This window comes from Rhinolophus sinicus, chromosome 6 (genome assembly GCF_057876585.1).
Source record: "Rhinolophus sinicus isolate RSI-liver-muscle chromosome 6, RSI-T2T, whole genome shotgun sequence".
Taxonomy (NCBI): Eukaryota; Metazoa; Chordata; class Mammalia; order Chiroptera; family Rhinolophidae; genus Rhinolophus; species Rhinolophus sinicus.
This window is the reverse complement of record NC_142506.1, coordinates 6,216,305-6,236,264: the sequence shown is the minus strand read 5'-3', so window position 1 is coordinate 6,236,264 and position 19,960 is coordinate 6,216,305. Positions and strand designations below refer to the sequence as shown.

The following is a 19,960-nucleotide window of genomic DNA, read 5'->3' as shown; positions in this document are numbered from 1 at the left end:
TGCTCAGACAAGAGCAGACAAGAAAGGATGTGTGTACGTGCATGCGTGTGTGCGTGTGTGCGTGTGTGCGTGTGTGTGGAGGGTGCCACAGTGATGAAGAGCATTCCAGGCGTGGAGGTCAGTGTGAAAGCAGGGAGTCATGAGGTGTTGTGGCTTTATGGGGACAGTGCACACGGTTTATATGGCTGGAAAATGAGGTGTGTGGGAACGTGGCAGGACATGGGGCCAGAGAGACAGACAGGGAGCAGACTGGGAGAGGCCCCGGGGCCTGGGCTGGTGTGGGGGTGGGCTCGATGAAAGAATTTTAAGTTGGAAAGTGGCAGGACCAGGCACGGGGTTGATCAGACAGGCCAAAGGGTGAAGGACCATGATGCTTCCTCACAGTTATTTTTCTGCAGCAGAAACATGGCTGTCATTGCTGGGGGACCATGGGAACAAGTTGGCACGACGCTAAAGCTTTGTGAAGCTTGCAAACTCACATAGGCCCAATGGTCTCCTTTTATGGAGGGGGGAACTGAAGCCAAAGGGGTTTTCCCGTGATGTCCACGGAGGGAGTTGACTGAAGGGTGTATGTCCAGTCGCTGCCATGGACGCAGCGGCTCTGAGAGGACCCACCTGCCGAGCGAAGGACAGTAATCCAGCCACTATCTCATTCTGACTTACACAAGTGTGCCATAAGTGGAAAAGACTCTTGATGAACAGAAGGCATGTTCCTTGAGCAGAGTCCAGAGGCCTAAAACTTACTGACCTTGCAGCAAAAGTGGGTTCCCAGCTCTTTGCCCCTTGACTTGCATCTCAAGCTTGGAGGCAGGGCAGCTCAGGCGTGCTGAAAAGGTTTTGTTTTCCTTTAGCAATGAATGTGGAGACCACTTGAAAAAACAGCTACTGTACTGGGGTTCAAATACTCGAGATGATCGACGACCTGACTCATAGAAGTAATGAAACCCAGCTCCCCGAGGGGGGCATGAATCGCTCAGGGCAGACCAGAAAACACATCGCTCCGTTTCCAGGATGTGTCTTGAGTTTCTGATTTACTCAGAAATGCCAAGTGTGCATGCCTGCTAGAGACGGCAGTTCTTAAGTCAACACTGATTCCGTTCTAGCACGTCCCACACGTCTGCACTCACTGCTGTGCCAAACGAAGGTGCTTGAATTGGTGGATGGAGAAAAGGCTTTGGTTTGGAGAAAATGAGGCTCCGATCCCACCTCCATCACCTTCTGTTTGCTTGATGAACCTTGACCTTGAACGAAAGTTTTCTCCAGTCTAGAATGAGATGAGACCTTTCTACCTGGGTTGTGAGATAACGCACTAACACATCTGGCACTGTGGTTGGCATATCTTAGAATTTTACTCCCCCACAGGCCCTTGCAGAAAAGCATGCTAGGGAGTCATGCCTGAATGTCCTGAGGCCCAGTTTTCTCATCTGTGAAATGGGGCTACAATATGAACTCGTGGGCGTGCTGTGGTAATGTACATGAAACACACTGGGGCCACCACATGGCAAGTGCTCCCCAGAGTGGGCAGGTTTGCAGCTCCCACCCCCACTGGGCCACAGCTCACTTCTTCTCGGAGTTATTTGGCAAACTCTTGAGGACACAACCCTGAACTAAGAAAGAAACTAAAAGGAACCTCCTTACCCCACCCGCTTCTGCAAGCCATCAGAGTCCATGGCCAAGTTCATGCACTTTCCTCAGAGCAAAGCTCCTTACACCCTCACCTAGAGCTCCTAGGAGACATGCATCTCTCCAGCTTGGGTTTCTGGTTTCTTAGTCCATGTCATAGGGGAGGCACAGAAGGCGGGGCTGGGAGTGTCAGGATCAGAGGAACAGGAGCGCTGTCATGGGCAGAGGGACGGGAACAGGGCGGGAAAGAAGGCGGCAAGTGAGGCCTGCAGGGTGCAGGACGGAAAGGGGCCTCACTCTCAGGCCACGTGGCATTTCTGAGTGCACAGGAGCCCAGCAACCTGGCAGGGAGGGTCTCCATCAGTTCTGCGGCCTGGGCGCCTCACTCACCTCACCGTAGCCCCAAGTCTGCGCAAGGCCGTGAATGACTGATGGGTCCCCAACAGGAGGAGGCACATGAGGCAAGTGACACGGTGCTGCTTTGTTGAAATGGCCCCATAGAACGGATGTTGGCTACCAGGAAGGACGCCCTCAAGTGCAAAAATATTGTAATTAGCCTTTGCGGAGCACACTGACAAGTTGGGCATTATGATACGTGCTTCCGAACGTCACCAATACACTCCAATGAGCTACTAGGATTAATCCCTGTGTTACAGAGAGAAATGGAACCTCAGAGAAGTCCAAAGTCATTGAGGTGTAGTGGGGAGGGACTTCACACCCCCCCACCCCAGCATTTGCATCCCCACTGGGCCCATGTCCTTCACGCTGGGAACTGATCCCATGGTGACCTGTGGATGGACCGTCATCCGTCAGCTTCACCTCATGCCGTCTTCCCTTTGTCTGCTGCATTCTAGCTCAGTACTTAGCTTTGTTTCACTTCTTTCTTTTCATTCCTTGAATAATCCAAACTCATTCCCACCTCAGGATCTTGGCACTTGCTAGTTAGTCGCTCTGTCAGGCGTTCTCTTCCCCGAGGTCTCTGCCTGGGGTACTTCTCATCATTCAGGTCTCAAGCCTCACACTCAGGATGGTCGACCTCACCAGCACTCCCTCCTCTCCCATCTCTGAGATTCCTGTCCAGCATCCTCTCGTTCCACTAACTGTCAGCTCCTGGACGGCAGGAACCCTGCCCACCTTCCTCACACGTATCCTGGGCTCTCAGGGCCTGATACACAGCGGAATCTCGACATGCATTCTTTCAATCAGTGAGCTCTTGGACCGATTTTGGGGTTTCGCGTACCTGCTCATTGTGAGGTTGTCACTGTAAAGCCAGTGTCTTACCCTTACCGTCATTCATTTCTCTGTTTATCTTTTCTAGTTAAGTGTCCCGAAGGAAGCTATTTTCAGAATGAGCAATGTGTTGCTTGTCCTGTTGGATTCTACCAAGAACGAGCAGGGAGCTTGAGCTGTGTCCCATGTCCCAGGGGCAGAACGACCATCTCGGCTGGAGCTTTCAGCCAGACTCACTGTAAGTTCTGCAGGGCCCTGCTTTGGAAAAGAAACCCTGTAGTGCAGTGGGGCCAGAGCAGGGAGGCTCAGCCTTGGCACTATTGAAAGTTTGGGACAGATAATTCTGCATTTTGTGGGGGCCGTTCCCATGGGGGGCAGGATGTTTATTTAGCAGCATCGCTGGCCTGTACCTACTAGATTCCAGTATCACACCCCACCCCCACCAAGTTGTGACAACCAAACATGTCGACGGGATGGGGGGCAAAAATGCCCAACATTGAGAACCACTGGCACACAGCACAACAATCAAAGGGGCCACCGTGTTTGCATGCTTCTCCTCTGTGGGGGATCTAGGCCCCACATTTCTCTCATGTTGTGTCATTTAATCCCCCCTCGTATTTACCCTCCTAGGTAAATACGATAAGCCTAACTTTTACAGATAAGACTCAGAGAAGTCATGTAGCCAAAGTCACTCAGCTAGTAAGTGACATAACTGGCCTTTGATCTTGGCATTGGCTGATTCCGAAACTTCAATTTTGGTAAGTCAACCTTATCAGATTGAGAAGTGGAAGATATTTTCCACCTACAGTCATTACCACGGTGTAGCTCATATTCCCTTTGCCCCAAACATTGGTCAGGACTGCGTGTACCTGTGGCCTTCCCAGATGTCACGTGATTTCCCTTGGCCTGCTTACTTCATAGTCGCCTGGGTACTGCTGGGTTTTTCCTAGCAAGAACCCAGAACTTTCCTTGTTGTGCCCCTTTTCATGTTCGCCTGAAACTGTGTCAACAAGAGGCAAAGTGCTATGGGTATTACTGAAAATCTGAATACCGTCTAGAATTTTAAAATAATTAATCAGAAGACATCAAGTCACCTTCTCTGATAAAGGCAGTTTCCTTGGTCAGCACAGCAGTGGCGGTAGGGTGGTCATTCCAAGAAAGCAAAAGGAAGAGGCATTTTATAGGCCAGGAGTCCGCCATTCCTCCTGGAGAAGACACACTCCACCGAGACCTAAGGCTGTTCTTGACATCTGGGCATCACCCTCAGTTTGTACACACTGACCCCAGTCGCTGTGGTCCGAGATGAACTGAAGTGCTGTCACTCAGCCGGAGGAATGCTTTTTTACAGGGGGACTCATGTAAGGTACCGTCCTTGTATACGGAGGGGGCGCTACCGAAATGGCAGGGAGCAGAGAAGAGGCTGAGACTCGGCACAAGCCAGACCCGTTTCCATCCCCATCTCTGTGACCTAGGCCAGGTCACCTCCTGTTGTGACAGAAGATAACTCAGAACAGCCAGATGGAAGAGATGCTCAGGGCAGGGTGCGGGGAAAGGGCACGGAGCTTCCAAGCCCTCTCCAGGGGGAGACTCCCCCAGTGTCCAGGTGGTCACCAATGCAGAATCTCTCTGAACTGTCCTTCTGGGTTTTTATGGCGGCTTCATTACAGAGTTATGATTGATTGAATCATTGGCCACTGGTGATGGATACAACCTCCCGCCCCTGTCCCCTTCCAGAGGTCAGGGGATGGGGCTGAAACTTCCAACCCCCTAGTTACCTAGCTTCCCCTGGCAACCAGCCCTCATCCCTAAGTGCTGTCCAAAAGCCACCTCATTAACATAATAAAAGACCCCATTCTGGCTTTTATCACTTAGGGAAGTCCAAAAGTTTTGGGAGCTCTGTGCCAGAAACAGGGACAAAGGGGACCCATGTATTTTTTATTATAAATCACAATATCACAGGGAGTAGCTTGTATTATGTGTCAGACACTGGGATACAATAGGGAACAAAACCCATCGGGCCCCTGCCTGCTTGGAGCTTGTTCAATGGCGTGGGAGGCAGACAGGCGTCAACCATTCATTCACACAGACAAGTGGGAGAAATAACCAGGCTTCCTGCTGTGGGGAGAGGTGCGGGGATAGATAGGAGCGTGTGACGGTGGGAAGTCAGGGCATGGGGCCTTCCCTGAGGAAGCGAGGATTGAAATGAAAGCCCATGCACGCGAAGAGCTAAGGTATTGAGGCCTGGGGAGAGTGGCGCACCAGAAGAACCAGCTGAGCTGAGCGTGTGTTTGAGCAAGTGGTGTCAGCAAAGGGGTGGGCGGACGCCCCCCAGTGCAGGCAGCAGACTCTGGAAGCACAGGGCACATGTGCCAAGTTAGACGGGTGGGGCCAGATCACCACCAGGGCCTTATTGGGCCCAAAGGGAGTCTGGACATCGTCCTTCGGTCAGGGTGGGGACACTAACACTGTTAAGCTAGAGAGTGTCTGGCTCAGTGTGTGACCTGGAGCCTGGGAGCCTGGGAGTCCAGAGGGGAGGGGATCTCAGAGGCATGTCATCGATGGTGGTGTCCTTCTCTTGGTTCCAGGTGTCACTGACTGTCAGAGGAATGAGATGGGCCTGCAGTGTGACCAGGATGGCCAGTACCGAGCCAGCCAGAGGGACAGGGACAGTGGGAAGGCCTTCTGTGTGGATGGCGAGGGGCAGAGGCTGCCGTGGTCGGAGACGGAAGCCCCACTCATGGACGCCCAGTGTCTGAGTATGTGCAGACCCCTCAATGAGCCACGTTCCTGGGAAGGGGGCATGTGCTCTCAAGGGCTTTCTAGAAAGGGAGAGACACGCGAGATGCTTTTGTCTCCAACTTTTATTTTGGGAAGTTTTCCTCTCTGTCGGAGCTGAACGAATGGTAAAATGAACAAATATTGTCACGTAGATCCAACAATTTTGCTCTTTTGTTCTCTCTCTCATTTTTAATCACTGGAAAGTAAGTTTCAGACACCATGAAACCTCATAAATACTTCAGGGTGCCTGAGAAATGAATTTTCAAAGTTAATCCACAGGAGCTTCCCATTTTTGTGTGTGGGCCGCTTGCCTCCCAAAAGCTGGTCAGCGTTTCTCCCTCAGTGGGATATGGTGGAAAGACTTAAGGGCCAGTCCTGGTTCCATAACTCACTTGCTGGGCACCCCAGAGCAAGTTGCTCAACTTCTCTGATCCTCAGCCCCACAGTGGCCTGCCTCCTGAGACACTGTGAAGGTCAACTCTATCCTATGAAAACAACAAACAGGTCTTCAATGAGCTAATGGATGGGAAAGTCTTGGGTGAACTGACGAAGGTTCTACCAGACTAAGTGTCATGGGAGTGGGGTCAGAACCCGTTTAATGTTGTCCTTGGCTGGCTGTGTAGTCTTGGGCAAGTCACGTGCCTTCAGCAGTTTCCTCATCTGTAAAATGGGGATAGTAATGCTACCTTGTGAGGGAGTGCATTGCGTTAGCAGTGAGGTGCCTATCAGAGGTCAGACAATCTCAGCGTGATCAGCAGACTCCGGAACCCCAGTTGCCTTGTTTCCTCATCTGTTAAACAAGGGCCAGGCCGAGGCAATCTGCACGGCCCTTTGAGTCTGCCCTCCTCTGTCTTCGGGAGTCTGCTTCACCTTTCTGCAGACTCGCCTTCCACGGCCCGAGGGCCTGGCTTACCTTTGCACGCTTGAGAGCAAGGCCTGGCTGCCAGAGCCTCTTAGATTTCTGTGTAAGGAGAGAGCCTGACGTCCATGGGCTTACTGTGTGCCAGGCCCCGTGCCAGGTGTTTTATATAGCCTACCTTGTTTAAACCTCGCAGGGTGCCAAGGGGTAGATATTATCATCCCCAATAACTTAGCTGAGGAAACTAAGGCAAGGGGTGTTTATCTTCATCACAGAGTCAGGATATAACGTACCTAGAAGTTGGGCTGGTGTGTGTTTGACTCTCACACCCATTCTTTCCATTACACAGTCTGCTTCTACCTGGATTTATCAGCTTCCTCATTAAACACACACCGGCATATGCACACTTGTGTACACATAACACACGCACACGTGCACACATAGCTGGCCTGCTCTCCAGGGAAAGTGGTGCAGCCAATGACATAAAACATCCAAGAAAATTTAAGTGAGAAATTTTCATTTTCTAATGTTCGGAACAATCTTTTCCCTTCTCTAGCAAAGCACTAGTAAATCCCAGGTGTGTGCGTGTGTGTGTGTGTGTGTGTGTGTGTGTGTGTCCCCATGGATAAATTGCAAACCCACCAAAAGTCATTATTTTTCCCCCCAGCATTCTCTCTGCTGGGAACCTATAGCAATCAGGGGAGTTAGAGCTGGAAGGTACTTCAGGAGATCAGGTCGGCAGAGCTTCGCTGTCCCTCAAAATTGAGGGAAAAGATGTCCACAGATGGGAAGCCACTTGCCCAAGGGTGCTGGCAGTTCCTCCACATTCTGGGATTGTCACCCAAGCACTTGCCTCTGAACCCCAGCCCGCTTTGCCTCCCTGTCGGTGGCTCCATTTCAAGGCTCTCTGGGCACTTTGTAAAGCATCTCCTGGCTTGTTCTGCCCTGTGTTCATCTGGAGTGGAAAGGACCCAGTTTAGTCAGGGCACCAGCAGTGTTCATGAGCTGACCAGCTCAGCGTTGCCAGCGCAGGGATGCCCCGGGGGATGGCTTACAGCAGCTTCCAAGTCAGTCCTCAGCATGTTTGGCTTCCTGTGCAAAGCGCTGAGCTTAAAGCTCCGTGTCGGACCATGTGAAGAAGCTGGTTCCCCACTGGGATGTCAACCCGCCTCTCAGAATCCTTTCAACTTGCCTTTGAGACAATCTTCCTCTTTGGGAGTGAAATTGCAGTCTCATTTGGGAGGTTTTTGTCCTCTTGAAAAAGCAAAAGGCGTAGAGGGAAATGCCCCTTCTCCACCCCCACCCCCCCACTGCGTCCAGGCCTGGGTTATCGCCCACATGGGCTATACTGTAGCCTCCGGACTCCCTCCTGCTCCAGTCTGCCCCTCTCCAATGAGATTTCTATGATGCCTCAGAGCAATTATTCTAACAGGCAGTTCTGTTTATGCAATGCCCCTTAAAACTCTTCTGTGGTCTGCATTGCTCTCAGAATGCAGCAAAACTGCATACCTCAGCCGCCGCTCTGGGCTCTGGCCTTATTAGACAGCGCTGTCCTTTGGGGCTAGGCCTGTACCTTACTCTTTGTTCTATTCTGTAGCTGTTGGTGCTTGTCAGCAAGAATGGATCACTCTAGTTATCTGGGCTTCTTTGAAACTGTTTCCTAAAGGTCATCAGGAAAGGAGATTTTCCCATCACCCTAATTCTTTGTGGCCAATTTTATAAGCCCTGACACTTAGGCAGGTGCCCTTGGGGGCAAAGGGACCTGGCACTTACTAACTTGGTACTGTGTACTGGATTTTTCATACTATTCTGCTGAACCCTCACAACCAGGAAGCTGAGACCCTCAGAGAGCACCATAATATTCTTTCCATGTTTCCTGGTGTTGTGATGGTATTGGCAGTTATTCCTCTATCTGTCCAACCATCCATCCGTCCGTCCGTCCGTCCGTCCGTCCATCCATCCATCCATGCATACATCCAATAAACAGGAAACTAGTATCTCTGCCACTATCCTAGCTAGTGGAGGTTCAAATATTCTCAGAACATTGTCCTTGTTTTGGAAACAGGCACACAAATTGCCATGATGCATTGTGCGAGAATCATGACCAAACACACCCAAGACCTTTGTAAATATCTGTTACGTAGAAATTAGGTGTGTGGGAAATTATATAACAGAATATATGGATTTGCTGGCTAACTCAGCATTCCATGGAATCACTGGCAACTCAGTTCATGGATTGTTTCTGTTCTGTTGGCCATCCGCTTCTTCATAGAGTGCTGCAACGTGAAGGTCTCTATCCACCAAGGTGTCCCTTTTCCAAAACTAACAGATTTTCTAACTGAAATACTACATTCACTGCATTTTAGGTTACTGGGAAGACTTTACTTGGAAACTGAAAGACCTTTCAAATTTTGTTTAGTCTCCTAGGATGTTGTGAGCGTCTGGTTTACGCCATTGAAGCCATAGGGGCACTGGGCTGCATGTAGCATGGTGTTTGCTGGACTGGAGCTTGCAGTCTCTACAAACATGATAACAAGGAGTATAAAAATTAAAATAAAAAAAGAGAGAGAAGGAGATGAGAGCAGAAGGGTCGAGTATGGGCTGAGTACATGAACTTGGCAACTTCAGTGATCAATGTGGAAGGACCATTTGGTAAAATGAGGATTCTTTTCTACATCAAAAATTTTGATGACGGCTTAAAGCCTCTTATTTCTATTGTATTAATACTCCCCTCTCCCAACTTGATGTCAAAAGGAATAAACTTTTTTTTTTTCTGCCTTTACTATGAAAGCTGCAAAAAGATTGCTTTGGATGACCTTGAATTTATTAGCATAGTGAAAACCAACCTAGACACAAGTCTCTTACATAAAGCAATAGATGTGTGTGAGAACAAGTGCTCAGGTACATGCTTAGGTCTGTAAAAAAGTAGTGCTCATGTGCTTTGGGACTTGTCTTTTTGGCAAAATATTGACCCCCTCGGGCCTTTTGGCTTGTGACAATAAATATTCCTGGAGAGTTTCCCACGATGATTTTTGCTTGGTACAGAGTGAGTTCCAAGACTTGTAGCTTTGAGAAATTGTCTTTCTTTTTCCTCCCTTGTTCAGTTCTGTGAGCATGAGACTACGTTAGCTCTAGCAGACAGAAGCTCAGGTGTGTTGATGGTAGCTAGAAAAATAGATGCTAATATATCACGTAAGCAAAGAGTGGCACAAAAGTGCCTGAGCCACGTGACACATTTTCAGAATTACATGAACCCATATGCACATGTTTTATTTGTCATCTTAAAAATAACTTACCTCTTTCCAGAAAGAAGTCCAGTTGCTATCTGGAAAGAAGATTTTCACTAAAATAATTACAGGATCTAATTAGCACTCAAAGAGAAGAACAGGGAAATATCAACTGAGATAGAAAATAAGTATGAATGAGAAAGTACAATAAGTTGTAAGGACTAACATAATGCTGAATTTCCTCCTTACTTCCTGACAGTGAGGTAGATAAAGGGTGGCATGGTACGTCCTAGCTCTCAGGGTTACATACGAGGTAGCATGCTGGAACTACCTGAGAAGGGAATTCTCTCCTTGGGACACTTGTGTGACCGCGGGCTGTGAACAGGAGGTGACTCGTTGAGCTAACACTCTTTTTGGGTCCTACCCTTCACAGCCAGATTTCCTAAGTTTCCAATTTTCTCTCAGTGATGCAGAAATTTGAGAAGGCTCCAGAATCTACGGTGGTCTTCAGTACCGACGTGGCTGTGGGCGTCAGGTCCAGGGTCCCTGGTTCTGAACCCCGACTGATGCAGTGCTTGGCAGGTAAAGGGTGGTGGGTGATGGGCCCCTGGAGACGGGTGTGGAAGGAAGCTCTACTGATCTGAGCAGGCGAATCAAATAGAACCACTAAAACTGTCATGAAAAAATATACTTTCTCAGAAACACTGTAGTCAGTCGATCTCCCAAATGTACATTTAACTCCTCATAATATCTCTTGCGAGTTTACAGTGCTTCTGTGTGGCAAGGGCATTGCTACGCTGAAGGTGAGAGAGCGGGGATGAAGGATGCTAGTTCCTTGTAGGGCTATTTGTCCAGGTTAGGAGGTAAACCTATTTTAATAGTGAGCCCAGAGCGGCGTAATAACAGCTTTCATTTACCGAACATACTGTATCTGTACAAGGATTATCTCATAACCCTGCAATCACTCATGAATCATCTTTGTTGTCCCATGGTGCAGGTGAGCACGGGGACACGTGTGTGTGTGCACGTGTTGGGGGCACGGGCTGGGGGGATGTTCCCATCTGTCCTCAGCATCCCCTGGCAGAGACAGGTGTGTGACTGTCCCCTGCTGCTTGCAGACTGTGCATTGGATCAGGCCTGTAGCTTCCTGACAGTGTCCACGGCGGGGTCGGAAGTCTCGTGTGATTTCTATGCTTGGACAAGTGACAACATCGTCTGCACACCTTCTGGTCAGGTGAGTCATGGCAGCCGCATGGCATTTCCGCCTCGTGTCTGTTCTGTCAGACACACGCTGATTGAATTGACACCAAGCTGATCAGGTGACGGAATGAGATTGTCAACAGCTCATTCCATGTCGCCTCCATTTCTTCCAAGTGATGAGCCTTGGGGAAATTGAAACTGCAATAAACCAGCGCTGGCTCAGGATGAAACTGGCGTAAGGGGGCCATCCCTCTGAGCAGTATCGTTTCCTGGCACAGGAGTCAGAAGAGAATTTCGTCAATGAGCTCTCCCCCCACCCCCCACCATCTCGTTGGGCAGCTGGGGTGCTGGGTACCACGGGTCATTGTCTAGAGCCCTGAGACTAACTGTCCCTCTGAGTCCCGGAGCCCGGAATTCTTTTCCATCATAGAAGTAACATACGATTAGGGTTTAAAAAGAAAAAAGTTAAGTATTAACTATTATTCATGTGGTTAGAACCCCATGATTGCTTTTTCTTGTAGTCAAGCTGGTAGACTATTGGCAATTCTGTTGTTATCGTGAACTAGGACAGAAGGGTTCACAGTGAAAGCCATTCTCCTGTCTCCTAATTTCCTAACTGCTAAACACATACAAATCTCCGTTTTTACCCTCTAGCTCCTTATGGACCCATCCAGAAAATTTCTGTGTGTTTATAAGCATCGTTTTTTTGTTGGTTTACATGCTAATATTTTATAATACATCATTCTTCTCCCTTGTGTTCTCTTACCTAATGTTTTACTTTCTGTATCTTCATAATAACCCCTGTTCTTTTTGGAGGCAGCATCCCAGTCCGGTCTATGGAGGTGGATGATTTATCCCTTTGTTAGGGACGTGTAGATTGGTTAGCAGCTTTGCGACATCACCAGTAGTGGTGCCTTGCATGCCTTTGATCCGTGTACCTGTGCTTACACCTGAGTGTGTATTCATAAGCGACATCTCGGAAGGAGCGTGGAGGGTGGACCCTGAATTTTAGGGCTGGATCTAGAGAAGAGGCAGGAGGGGTCTTGGATTGAATCTCAGCCTGCCACTTTGGGGCCATTGGACTACATGCAGGGTCCTTAACCTCAGTCTCCTCATCTGTAACATGGAGTCTTTCACCCAAAGGCTTCCGGTGAGGATGCGAGAAGCTAAGACAAGACACACAGTGGACGGTGAAGGAGGTGTTAGCTCCACTGAGCTCCATCAGGGGGAGGATGACAATGGACGTTCTTGTTTTCACTGTCATGATCCAGACCTGCCTTAAGATATATCAGGGGACAGGAGGGTTGTAGGTGGGACAGGGAAGAGAGGCTAGTAGGCTGGTGACACTGAGTAAGAACTCACTGTCACTAACGTCCGGACTGAGCACATGGCCCTATTGTCACCTCCTGCCATCAGACAGTGCAGACCAGCTCGGCTTATTTGTTACCTGGGGCTTCCAGATGCTGTTGCCTCATCTTGGCTGGTCCATGCCGAGTGATTCTGCTAACAGGACACTTGTGCCCAGACGTCCCTCAGGTCCTTTGTGGTCGAGGGGTCTGAGATCACAGCTCTCAGGGACAGTGGCTCCCTAGGCAACTGTCAAGTCATTGGGAATCCCTGATTTAAAGAAATTCTACTCCTTCTTTCCCTAAAGGATCAGAACCACCTCACAGAACGAATATGATAACGAAAATAGCTGACGTTTACTGAGCGCTTACAAAGTACGTGGCATTTCTCTGAGCAGACCGATTATTGATCATTTGATCCTGACAACTGACAGCTTCTTGTGTAGTATGTATGGATTTTAGTCTACAAGAATCACAGCATTTTGTCTTTAAAAAATAAAATAAAAAAGGAATGAGCTGTCCCTGCAGCTCCTCAGCCCACGAGAGACGGCCTCTCGCAGGGAGGGTTGCCAAGAATGTGGCTCCGGAGCCAGCGGCCCGGCTTCAAGTCCCAGCCCCACTGCTTTGCCCCTTGCTTCCTCAGAGCCCCTGTCTGTGGTCTTTGGGGAAGAACGGCCCCCACATCACAGGATGGTTGTGAGGATGGAGTGAAGTCATGCGTAGAAAAGCTCACAGGATGGTTTCTCTGCCGAGCAAAGGCTCAGTGACAATATCATAGTTACCACCACTGCTGTTATTAATAATATCGTAATCCACACATCAGGTGTGCAGGAAATCCTATCTCAACGATTTTAAGGCTCCCTTCTGGGGCCCAGGGTGGGGGTGCTGGTCATTGATCAGGAGTGTTGGAGCCACACAGCTGCGGGCTAACCCCACAGTCCGCATGCTGCCCTCAGGCTTCTTGGTGCCGCTGTTTCTGGAACAGGCGTGGCTTGTGGAGCGGACACTGCCATGGCAGGAGCCCCACACTTTGGGTCTGGCACCCCAGGTGTATCATCTAGCTGAACCTTGCCTTACCCCCGCCCGGGCCTGACCACAGAAGGAGCTGGGGCTCCTGTATTCTGGAACCCGCAACTCAAACCCTCCTGAGGTCGGCAGGAATCTTTCACTCTCAAAGGTGCTTCTTCTTTCCCCAGGCCAGCATCCCTTCAGTGAGTTCAGGTTTTCTAAAAAACAAGGAGAACAATCGCCATTAATAGCTCTATGTTACCTTCTGCCCTCCCCAATCTTCCAGCCAGGAAACTCAAACTTGGGCAACTTTGGGGGGTGGGGGTGGGGAGAGGGCAAACTACTGGGAACAAAACACAAATCGATAAAACTAGATTTATCCTCCCACACCCACACAGTAAGAATGCTGGAAATAGAAAGAGAGATCAGAGTTACGTGAGAATGGCCAGGTCTTCGCAGGTCTGACCTCTTCATTTCCGAGGACCTTCTCCTGACTCTCACTGGATACAAGCTATGTGCCGACAAGTCTTCGGAAAGCTGGCTCCCGCCTCTCTCTTCTCCCACCTCTCCTCATCTCCTACTGACAGTCCCGGAGAACCCCGGACCTAGTTCTCAAAACTCCCTAGGAGTCCCTGTCTCCATTTCTGCTGTTTCCTCTACTTAAAATTCCCCTTCTCTGGTTTCTACGCTCTGAACTCTTACTCCTACATCAGCACCCCACCCAGATTCACTTCCTCGGGGAAACTAGCTCCTCTTTCTCGGTAGAGTTAATCGCTCCTGCTTCTGTAAATACCTCCTCTTGAAATGCATGCGTCATTGCAGCTGACACTGGGCTGGCATTTACTGCTTCCATGTCTGTGTGCTCCAGCAGAGTGGGACTGACCAACGAGCCCCGATCTTCTCTTTTTCATCTTTGCAACCCCAGTGTCTAGCCATGGTTAGAGGTTGATAAATGCTTGTTGAATTGAATCAACGCTCACGGGATGATAATGCAGCCCCCTTCCATTTCCAGGATCAGGACACGCTGGGGAACTCGAAGGCTACCGGCTTTGTGAGTCTTCGGTGCCAGGTGAAAGTGAGGGCCAGGGACCAAGACCCTCCGGCTGTTTATTTGAAAAAGGGTAAGTTGGTCCAGCTGGATGCCTCGGGCGGGGCCTCAGTGCTGAACTTGGCCAATCAGCAGGGTGCATTCGGGGAGGAGCCAAACTGCGCCCCGCCCCCTCACACACTGAGCTCAGCCTCCCTCCGCTGGGTCCGTCATGTCGTCGTGTTTGGTCCTCAGCACAGTCCTGGAAGGATTGGGAGGCTCATTCTGCAGCTGAGGAACTAAGGTGTAGAGCAAACGCAAAGGCCATGGGCAGAGCCCAGCAGAGTCCAGACTCTGCGCCCCACGCAAGCCCGTCAGGCTGCCTGTGATGTGGCAGCATCTGGGCTCTGGGATCCCTGCAGCTGCCCCTCCTGGGCCCTTCCACCCGTGGAGCTTCATTCTCCTCTCCTCCCTTTCCTCTCCACCCTCCCTGGAAGGGGTCAGACCTTCTCACAAGCAGCCCAAACCTCCAAGCACGTCCTCTGTCGTCACCCCACGCTCAGGACCTCTTCCAGCTGCTATGTGCAGGTGTGTTACCTGCAGGGCTTGTAAAAATGCACATTCTGAGGCAACATATAAGGGTAGGGCCAAGATTGCACCTTCCCGATAACCTCTCAGGAATGCCACAGCTGCTGGTCCCCGGACCTCGCTTTGAGTAGCAGAAGTGAGTCACATTTCACAGTTTACAGTTCACTTGCCCATAAATCCTTTCATACCACCCTACAGAATTTATTGAAGGAAGGCAAAAAGAGACTCATAATCCTCATTTTACAGGTGAGGAAACTGAGGCTGAGAGAGATTGAGAGTTGCCCAAAGTCATACTGCTACTGTGTTTCCCCGAAAATAAGACCTAGCCAGATAATCAGCTCTAATGCGTCTTTTGGAGCAACAATTAATATAAGACCCAGTCTTATGTTATGGTATTATATTATATTATACCTGGCATGATGATGATATGATATGATATGATATGATATGATATGATATGATATGATATATAAGACCCAGTCTTATTTTACTGTAAGACCGGGTCTTATATCAATTTTTGCTTCAAAAGGCGCATTCGAGCTGGTTGCCTGGCCAGGTCTTATTTTCGGATAAACACGGTAGTGAATTGGGAGCTGGCTTTGAACCTCAGTGTGTCTGAATTGCCCTACGTGTGGGAGATGCAGCAGGTCTCTCTCAGAATCCGATGGCCTGTGCAGCCTGCCCGGTCCTGTTCACCTCCCGCCTCCTCTCAGTCTGGGCCAAGAGCGGTGTGAGCTGAGCGGGGGCTGTGAGCCCTGGGCCACAGCTTGGCTCTGCCCGTGAGCTGGGATACCGCCCTCACCACTGCTCTTTGGGGCCCTCACTTCATGTGATGAGGGTGAGGGCACTGGCGACGCCTGCCTGGGTTGCCCCAGCTCCGTCACATGCCAGCTGTGTGATCTGGGCAAGTTCCTTGGCGTTCTAGGCTTTAATGCTTTCTCACCAGTAAACTAGGAGCCACAAGTAATGAGGTGACACATACGATACTTTTAGAACCGTGTGTGGCATGTGGAAATAACAAGTGCAAGAGGTTTCCACGCTAAAATGTCATTCTCACTCAAAGTGTCCTGATGACTGGAAGCTAAGGCTGGGGACCAGAAAACAGCCCGCGGGGACTGGGTGGGGATTTGGGAGTAGGAATGAGGGTGGCAGGCGTGTCATTCTCTTAGGTCCGTAACTCAAGGCAGGTGGCCTGGCTCCCAGCAGCTTCAGACTTGTGCTGTGAATAGCTGGCAGCAAGTGGGGACAATGCCACCCCCAAGGCCCAAAGCCTCATCTGACCTCGGTAGGGTCTCAGCAGGGACAAGCGTTTGTGTTTCGTGTCCCTAGTCCTTTCGCCTACTGCCTCCGTCCTGTGTTGGAGGCGGTTTCTCCTGGGAGCGTGGAGCGTGGCAGAGCTCCAGCGCTCTGATCTACGGCCAGGGTTACTGGAATTTCAGCCCCAGTGTTTATTCCGATTATATTTACCATCTATTTTAAGAATAACAGAGCACAGAGATTATTTTCTAAAAAGCAAAACTTAAACAAGTGCCCCTCCCAGAAATGTTCTTTAGAACCATACCTTGGCCTGTTACCTCATTTAAAAAAAAAAAAAAAGCAACTGTATTTTTTTTGTTTGTTTTTTCCTTCTTCCTCTCCTGAAAGTTTATACTTCGGGGGAAGAATACAAGGGAAATTGTGAAGCTTCCTTGCTGCCAAACTAATCAAGGGCAGAACTGTGTTTTGCTTTTCTTTTTTTTTTTCTTAAATATTTTTAGCAGAAAATACACAGACCCAGCCATTCTGGATCCTAGTATAGTGGAGAGAGATAGGAGATTGGAATGAGTGGGATCTGGTTTCACACATACCTCCCCACTCGGGACCGGAATGACTTCTTGATTCTACTTTCTGCAAAATGGGAATACAATGTCCCAGCTGAGGGGGAAAGGACACAGTTTCTGAAAGTCTCCAGTACATTCGGTGGCACCTAGGAGGCAGTCAAGCACATCTCTTCACATGCCTGAGCTCATGAGACCTGGAAGATGGGGCAGCTTGATCTGCCGTCCATACCACCATCTGTCTACACCCACTACACGTCTGCAGCCTGGAGCGTGGGGGAGGAGCCATGTCATTTCTCAGAATCAAAGGAAAGCAGTGCCTGAAGGTTCCTTGGAGACTGTCTACCCCAAGCCCTCATTTCACAGACGAGGTGTAGAAATAGGAAGCCTCTTGCCACTACGTCAGGATGGGACCTGGGACTTAAAGCCATGACCTCCCCGACTCTAAAAGCCCTCCCAGACCTGCTCCGGCATCTGGAGCTTGACCACTGTGTGTTTTGCTCAGCACTGGCACATCCCATAAGTATTTACTGAGCACCACGTATGATACACACCTCGGCAGGCACCGTGGGGACGGCTGTGAACAAACCAGACAGAATCACTGATGGATAAAGGAATTGATCTAGCAATAAGGTCATTTCAGAGGCTGATAAGTGCTTCGATGAGTATGAGACAGGACAGTGGGACAAGACATACTGGGCTGTGGGACAGTCACACTCACAGAGACAGAGGAGAGAATGCAGGTCCCTAGGGACAAAGAGGGAGATGAGAGTTGGTGTCTGGTGGGTGCGGAGTTTCAGCTTGGGATGAAGCAGTCCTGGAGGTGGATGGTGGGGAGGGTGGCACAACAATGTGAGTGTGTTTAACGCCACTCAACTGTACACGTAAAACTAGTTAAAATGGAACATCTTACGTTGGGTATATTTTATCACAATTAAAGAGTGAAAAGAAGAACGGGCATGAGCTCCTTCAGGGTGGTCAGGGGAGGGATTTCCAGGAGGGAGAGTTAGCGCGGGGACCTGGAGGCTGACAGGAGCCCACGGTGTGAGGGTCTCAGGGCCACTGGTCACCCGTGAGGGGCTGTGTGAACGATGCCCAGGTGAGCTGAGACCTGGCTCTGCCATCCCGGGCAGCACTGTCTGGGGGAACTTGCGGCAGTGATGGCAATGGTCTAAAACTCGCTGCAGTCCAAAATGATGGGCAGTAGTCACGCGTGACCACTAGCACTTGGAATTTGCCTATGGCGACATGAACATTGATGAACTGAAATTGATATTTGAATAGTCTCATAAGGCTGGTGACTACTGCACTGGACTGCGGAGAATGGCTCCAGGGACCCGAGCTGCTGGGGGAAACAGACTGCATACCTATCCCTGAGCAAGTCTCGTGTTTGTAAAAGGATAGTCTAAGAGTGACAGGGCTTGTGGGCAACCTAGACTCAGGGACGGGCAGACCCTGAGCCACGGCATTTCTAACCTGGGGACCGACAAGAGCAGTAACGATCCAATTTGAAATCCAGTTTCAAAACCAAGACATATTGTTTTGAAATGCTACAGGAAATGTAAAGGGCAGGTAGCTTAATAGGGGCGGGTGAGGGGGCGGGTTGCCACCCCTGAGGTATAAACAGACAAGAGCCAGATGCACAAAGAGAAGACCAAATGGCAGTTGTTGAAAAGCAAGAGGAAGAAGGCGGGCCGATGGCCACCGTGTCCAGTCCCATTTCTCTGCACCTTGCTGCGTCCTGCTGTTTCCCTCTGTTTTGTATTCACCTGCTGTTGCACAGCGCAAGACGGTGATATGCTGGGGAAAACTGTAGCTCAACCGATGCGACTTCAGCATTACAGTGGCCTGGCTTCCCGCCCACCACGTGTTTGAGCCACCTTGTGTTTTATAAAAACACATGTGATAGCGGAGGGAGCCAAACGTAACCCTCAGGGCAGTGAGATGCAGTGACGTCGTGTAGGTAGAGCATGTGGCGTGGTGTCTGTGTGTATAGTTGGAGCTCAGTAAATGTTTGCTGGTAATAATAAAAATAATAACAACCGCCATCTCGCCATACATCCCCTTTAGACCCTCACAGGTATCATGAGCGATCGTCCAGGTCTGGGGTTTGGGACCATGGCAGGGGTGGGTTCCACGCTCCACACGCAGAGGCATATCCAGAAGTTTCGTGGCACAGAGAGCGTCTCATCTCGGGCCGCACACCACCCCTAGCACAATCAGAGGGTACACTGGCGTACGGCCAGCAAACTCTGCTCGACCCAGCATTGTTTTGAAATCTTTAAAAAAAAATTTTTTTTTCTGCCTTTTCCCCAGGCCAAGAATTCGCCACAACAAGTCAGAAAATGTTCGAACAAACTGGTTTCCAAAACACACTCTCTGGAATGTACAACCCCGTCGTGTTCTCAGCCACGGGAGCTGATCTGAAGGAGGTTCACCTCTTCTGCTTTCTTGCATGTGACCGCGACTCGTGCTGCGATGGCTTCATCCTCGCACAACTGCAAGGAGGTAACGTAAATGACAAGCCACGGTCTACAAAGGTCGGGCAGCGTGTAGGGTCACAGAAGCCAGGATGCACAGCGTGGAGATGGCTGTGGGACATTGCACACATGAGGTGACCACACCCATGAAGAAGGTGACATTCACATACACACAGTGAGGGACCAACCAGGACCCTTTCAGCCTCACACCGCGAGCCACTTCACGGTGTAACGGTCATCTTTTTCCTTACTGCTGTCTTCAGGAGAGGCACCGTGAGCTCCGTCTTACACACTGACAAACTCAGGCTCAGAGAATTTAAACCATAGTCACACAGCTTGCAAAGTGAAAGCGCTGAGGCTTGAGCCCAGGCGTGTCTTTGACAGCTCCTGACTGCCACCCCGGAAGCCTGGGCTGGCCACGTTGGTCAGAAAATGTTAGTTCATCCTCATGTCCCGTGGCCATTCATTCAATGATTATCCATTGAGTGACTACTGGATGCGAGGTCCTGCGATCCATACGACTGCAATTTTCTGTTGTCTCTCAACAGTGGGAGAGACATAAATCCATGTACTTGGCTGTGTAGCCTAGTGTTTGAGAAGGGACTTTTGTGTCAGACAGACCTGGGCTCTGGTCACCGCTCTGTCACTTTCTCGCTGTGCAATTTTGGACAACTTGCTGAAATTAAGTTACAGTTCCCTTGTCCACCAGACAGAGAAAATGGCAATTCCTACTTGGCTTTTGTCATAAAGATACTGGGCACGCAAAGCTAGACATGG

The 19,960-nt window shown here is 49.9% G+C and overlaps 1 protein-coding gene across 1 annotated transcript in view; it reads left to right on the top strand.

The window, feature by feature from the left end:
• Positions 1–19,960, top strand: part of TG (thyroglobulin) — a 211,028-nt gene that overhangs the window by 39,620 nt on the left and 151,448 nt on the right. Inside the window, exons 21-26 of the mRNA XM_019724102.3 lie at positions 2,942–3,091; positions 5,439–5,609; positions 10,183–10,299; positions 10,836–10,951; positions 14,284–14,392; positions 19,020–19,211. Coding sequence (XP_019579661.3) covers positions 2,942–3,091; positions 5,439–5,609; positions 10,183–10,299; positions 10,836–10,951; positions 14,284–14,392; positions 19,020–19,211 — 855 coding nt within the window. The remainder of the gene's footprint in view (positions 1–2,941; positions 3,092–5,438; positions 5,610–10,182; positions 10,300–10,835; positions 10,952–14,283; positions 14,393–19,019; positions 19,212–19,960) is intronic.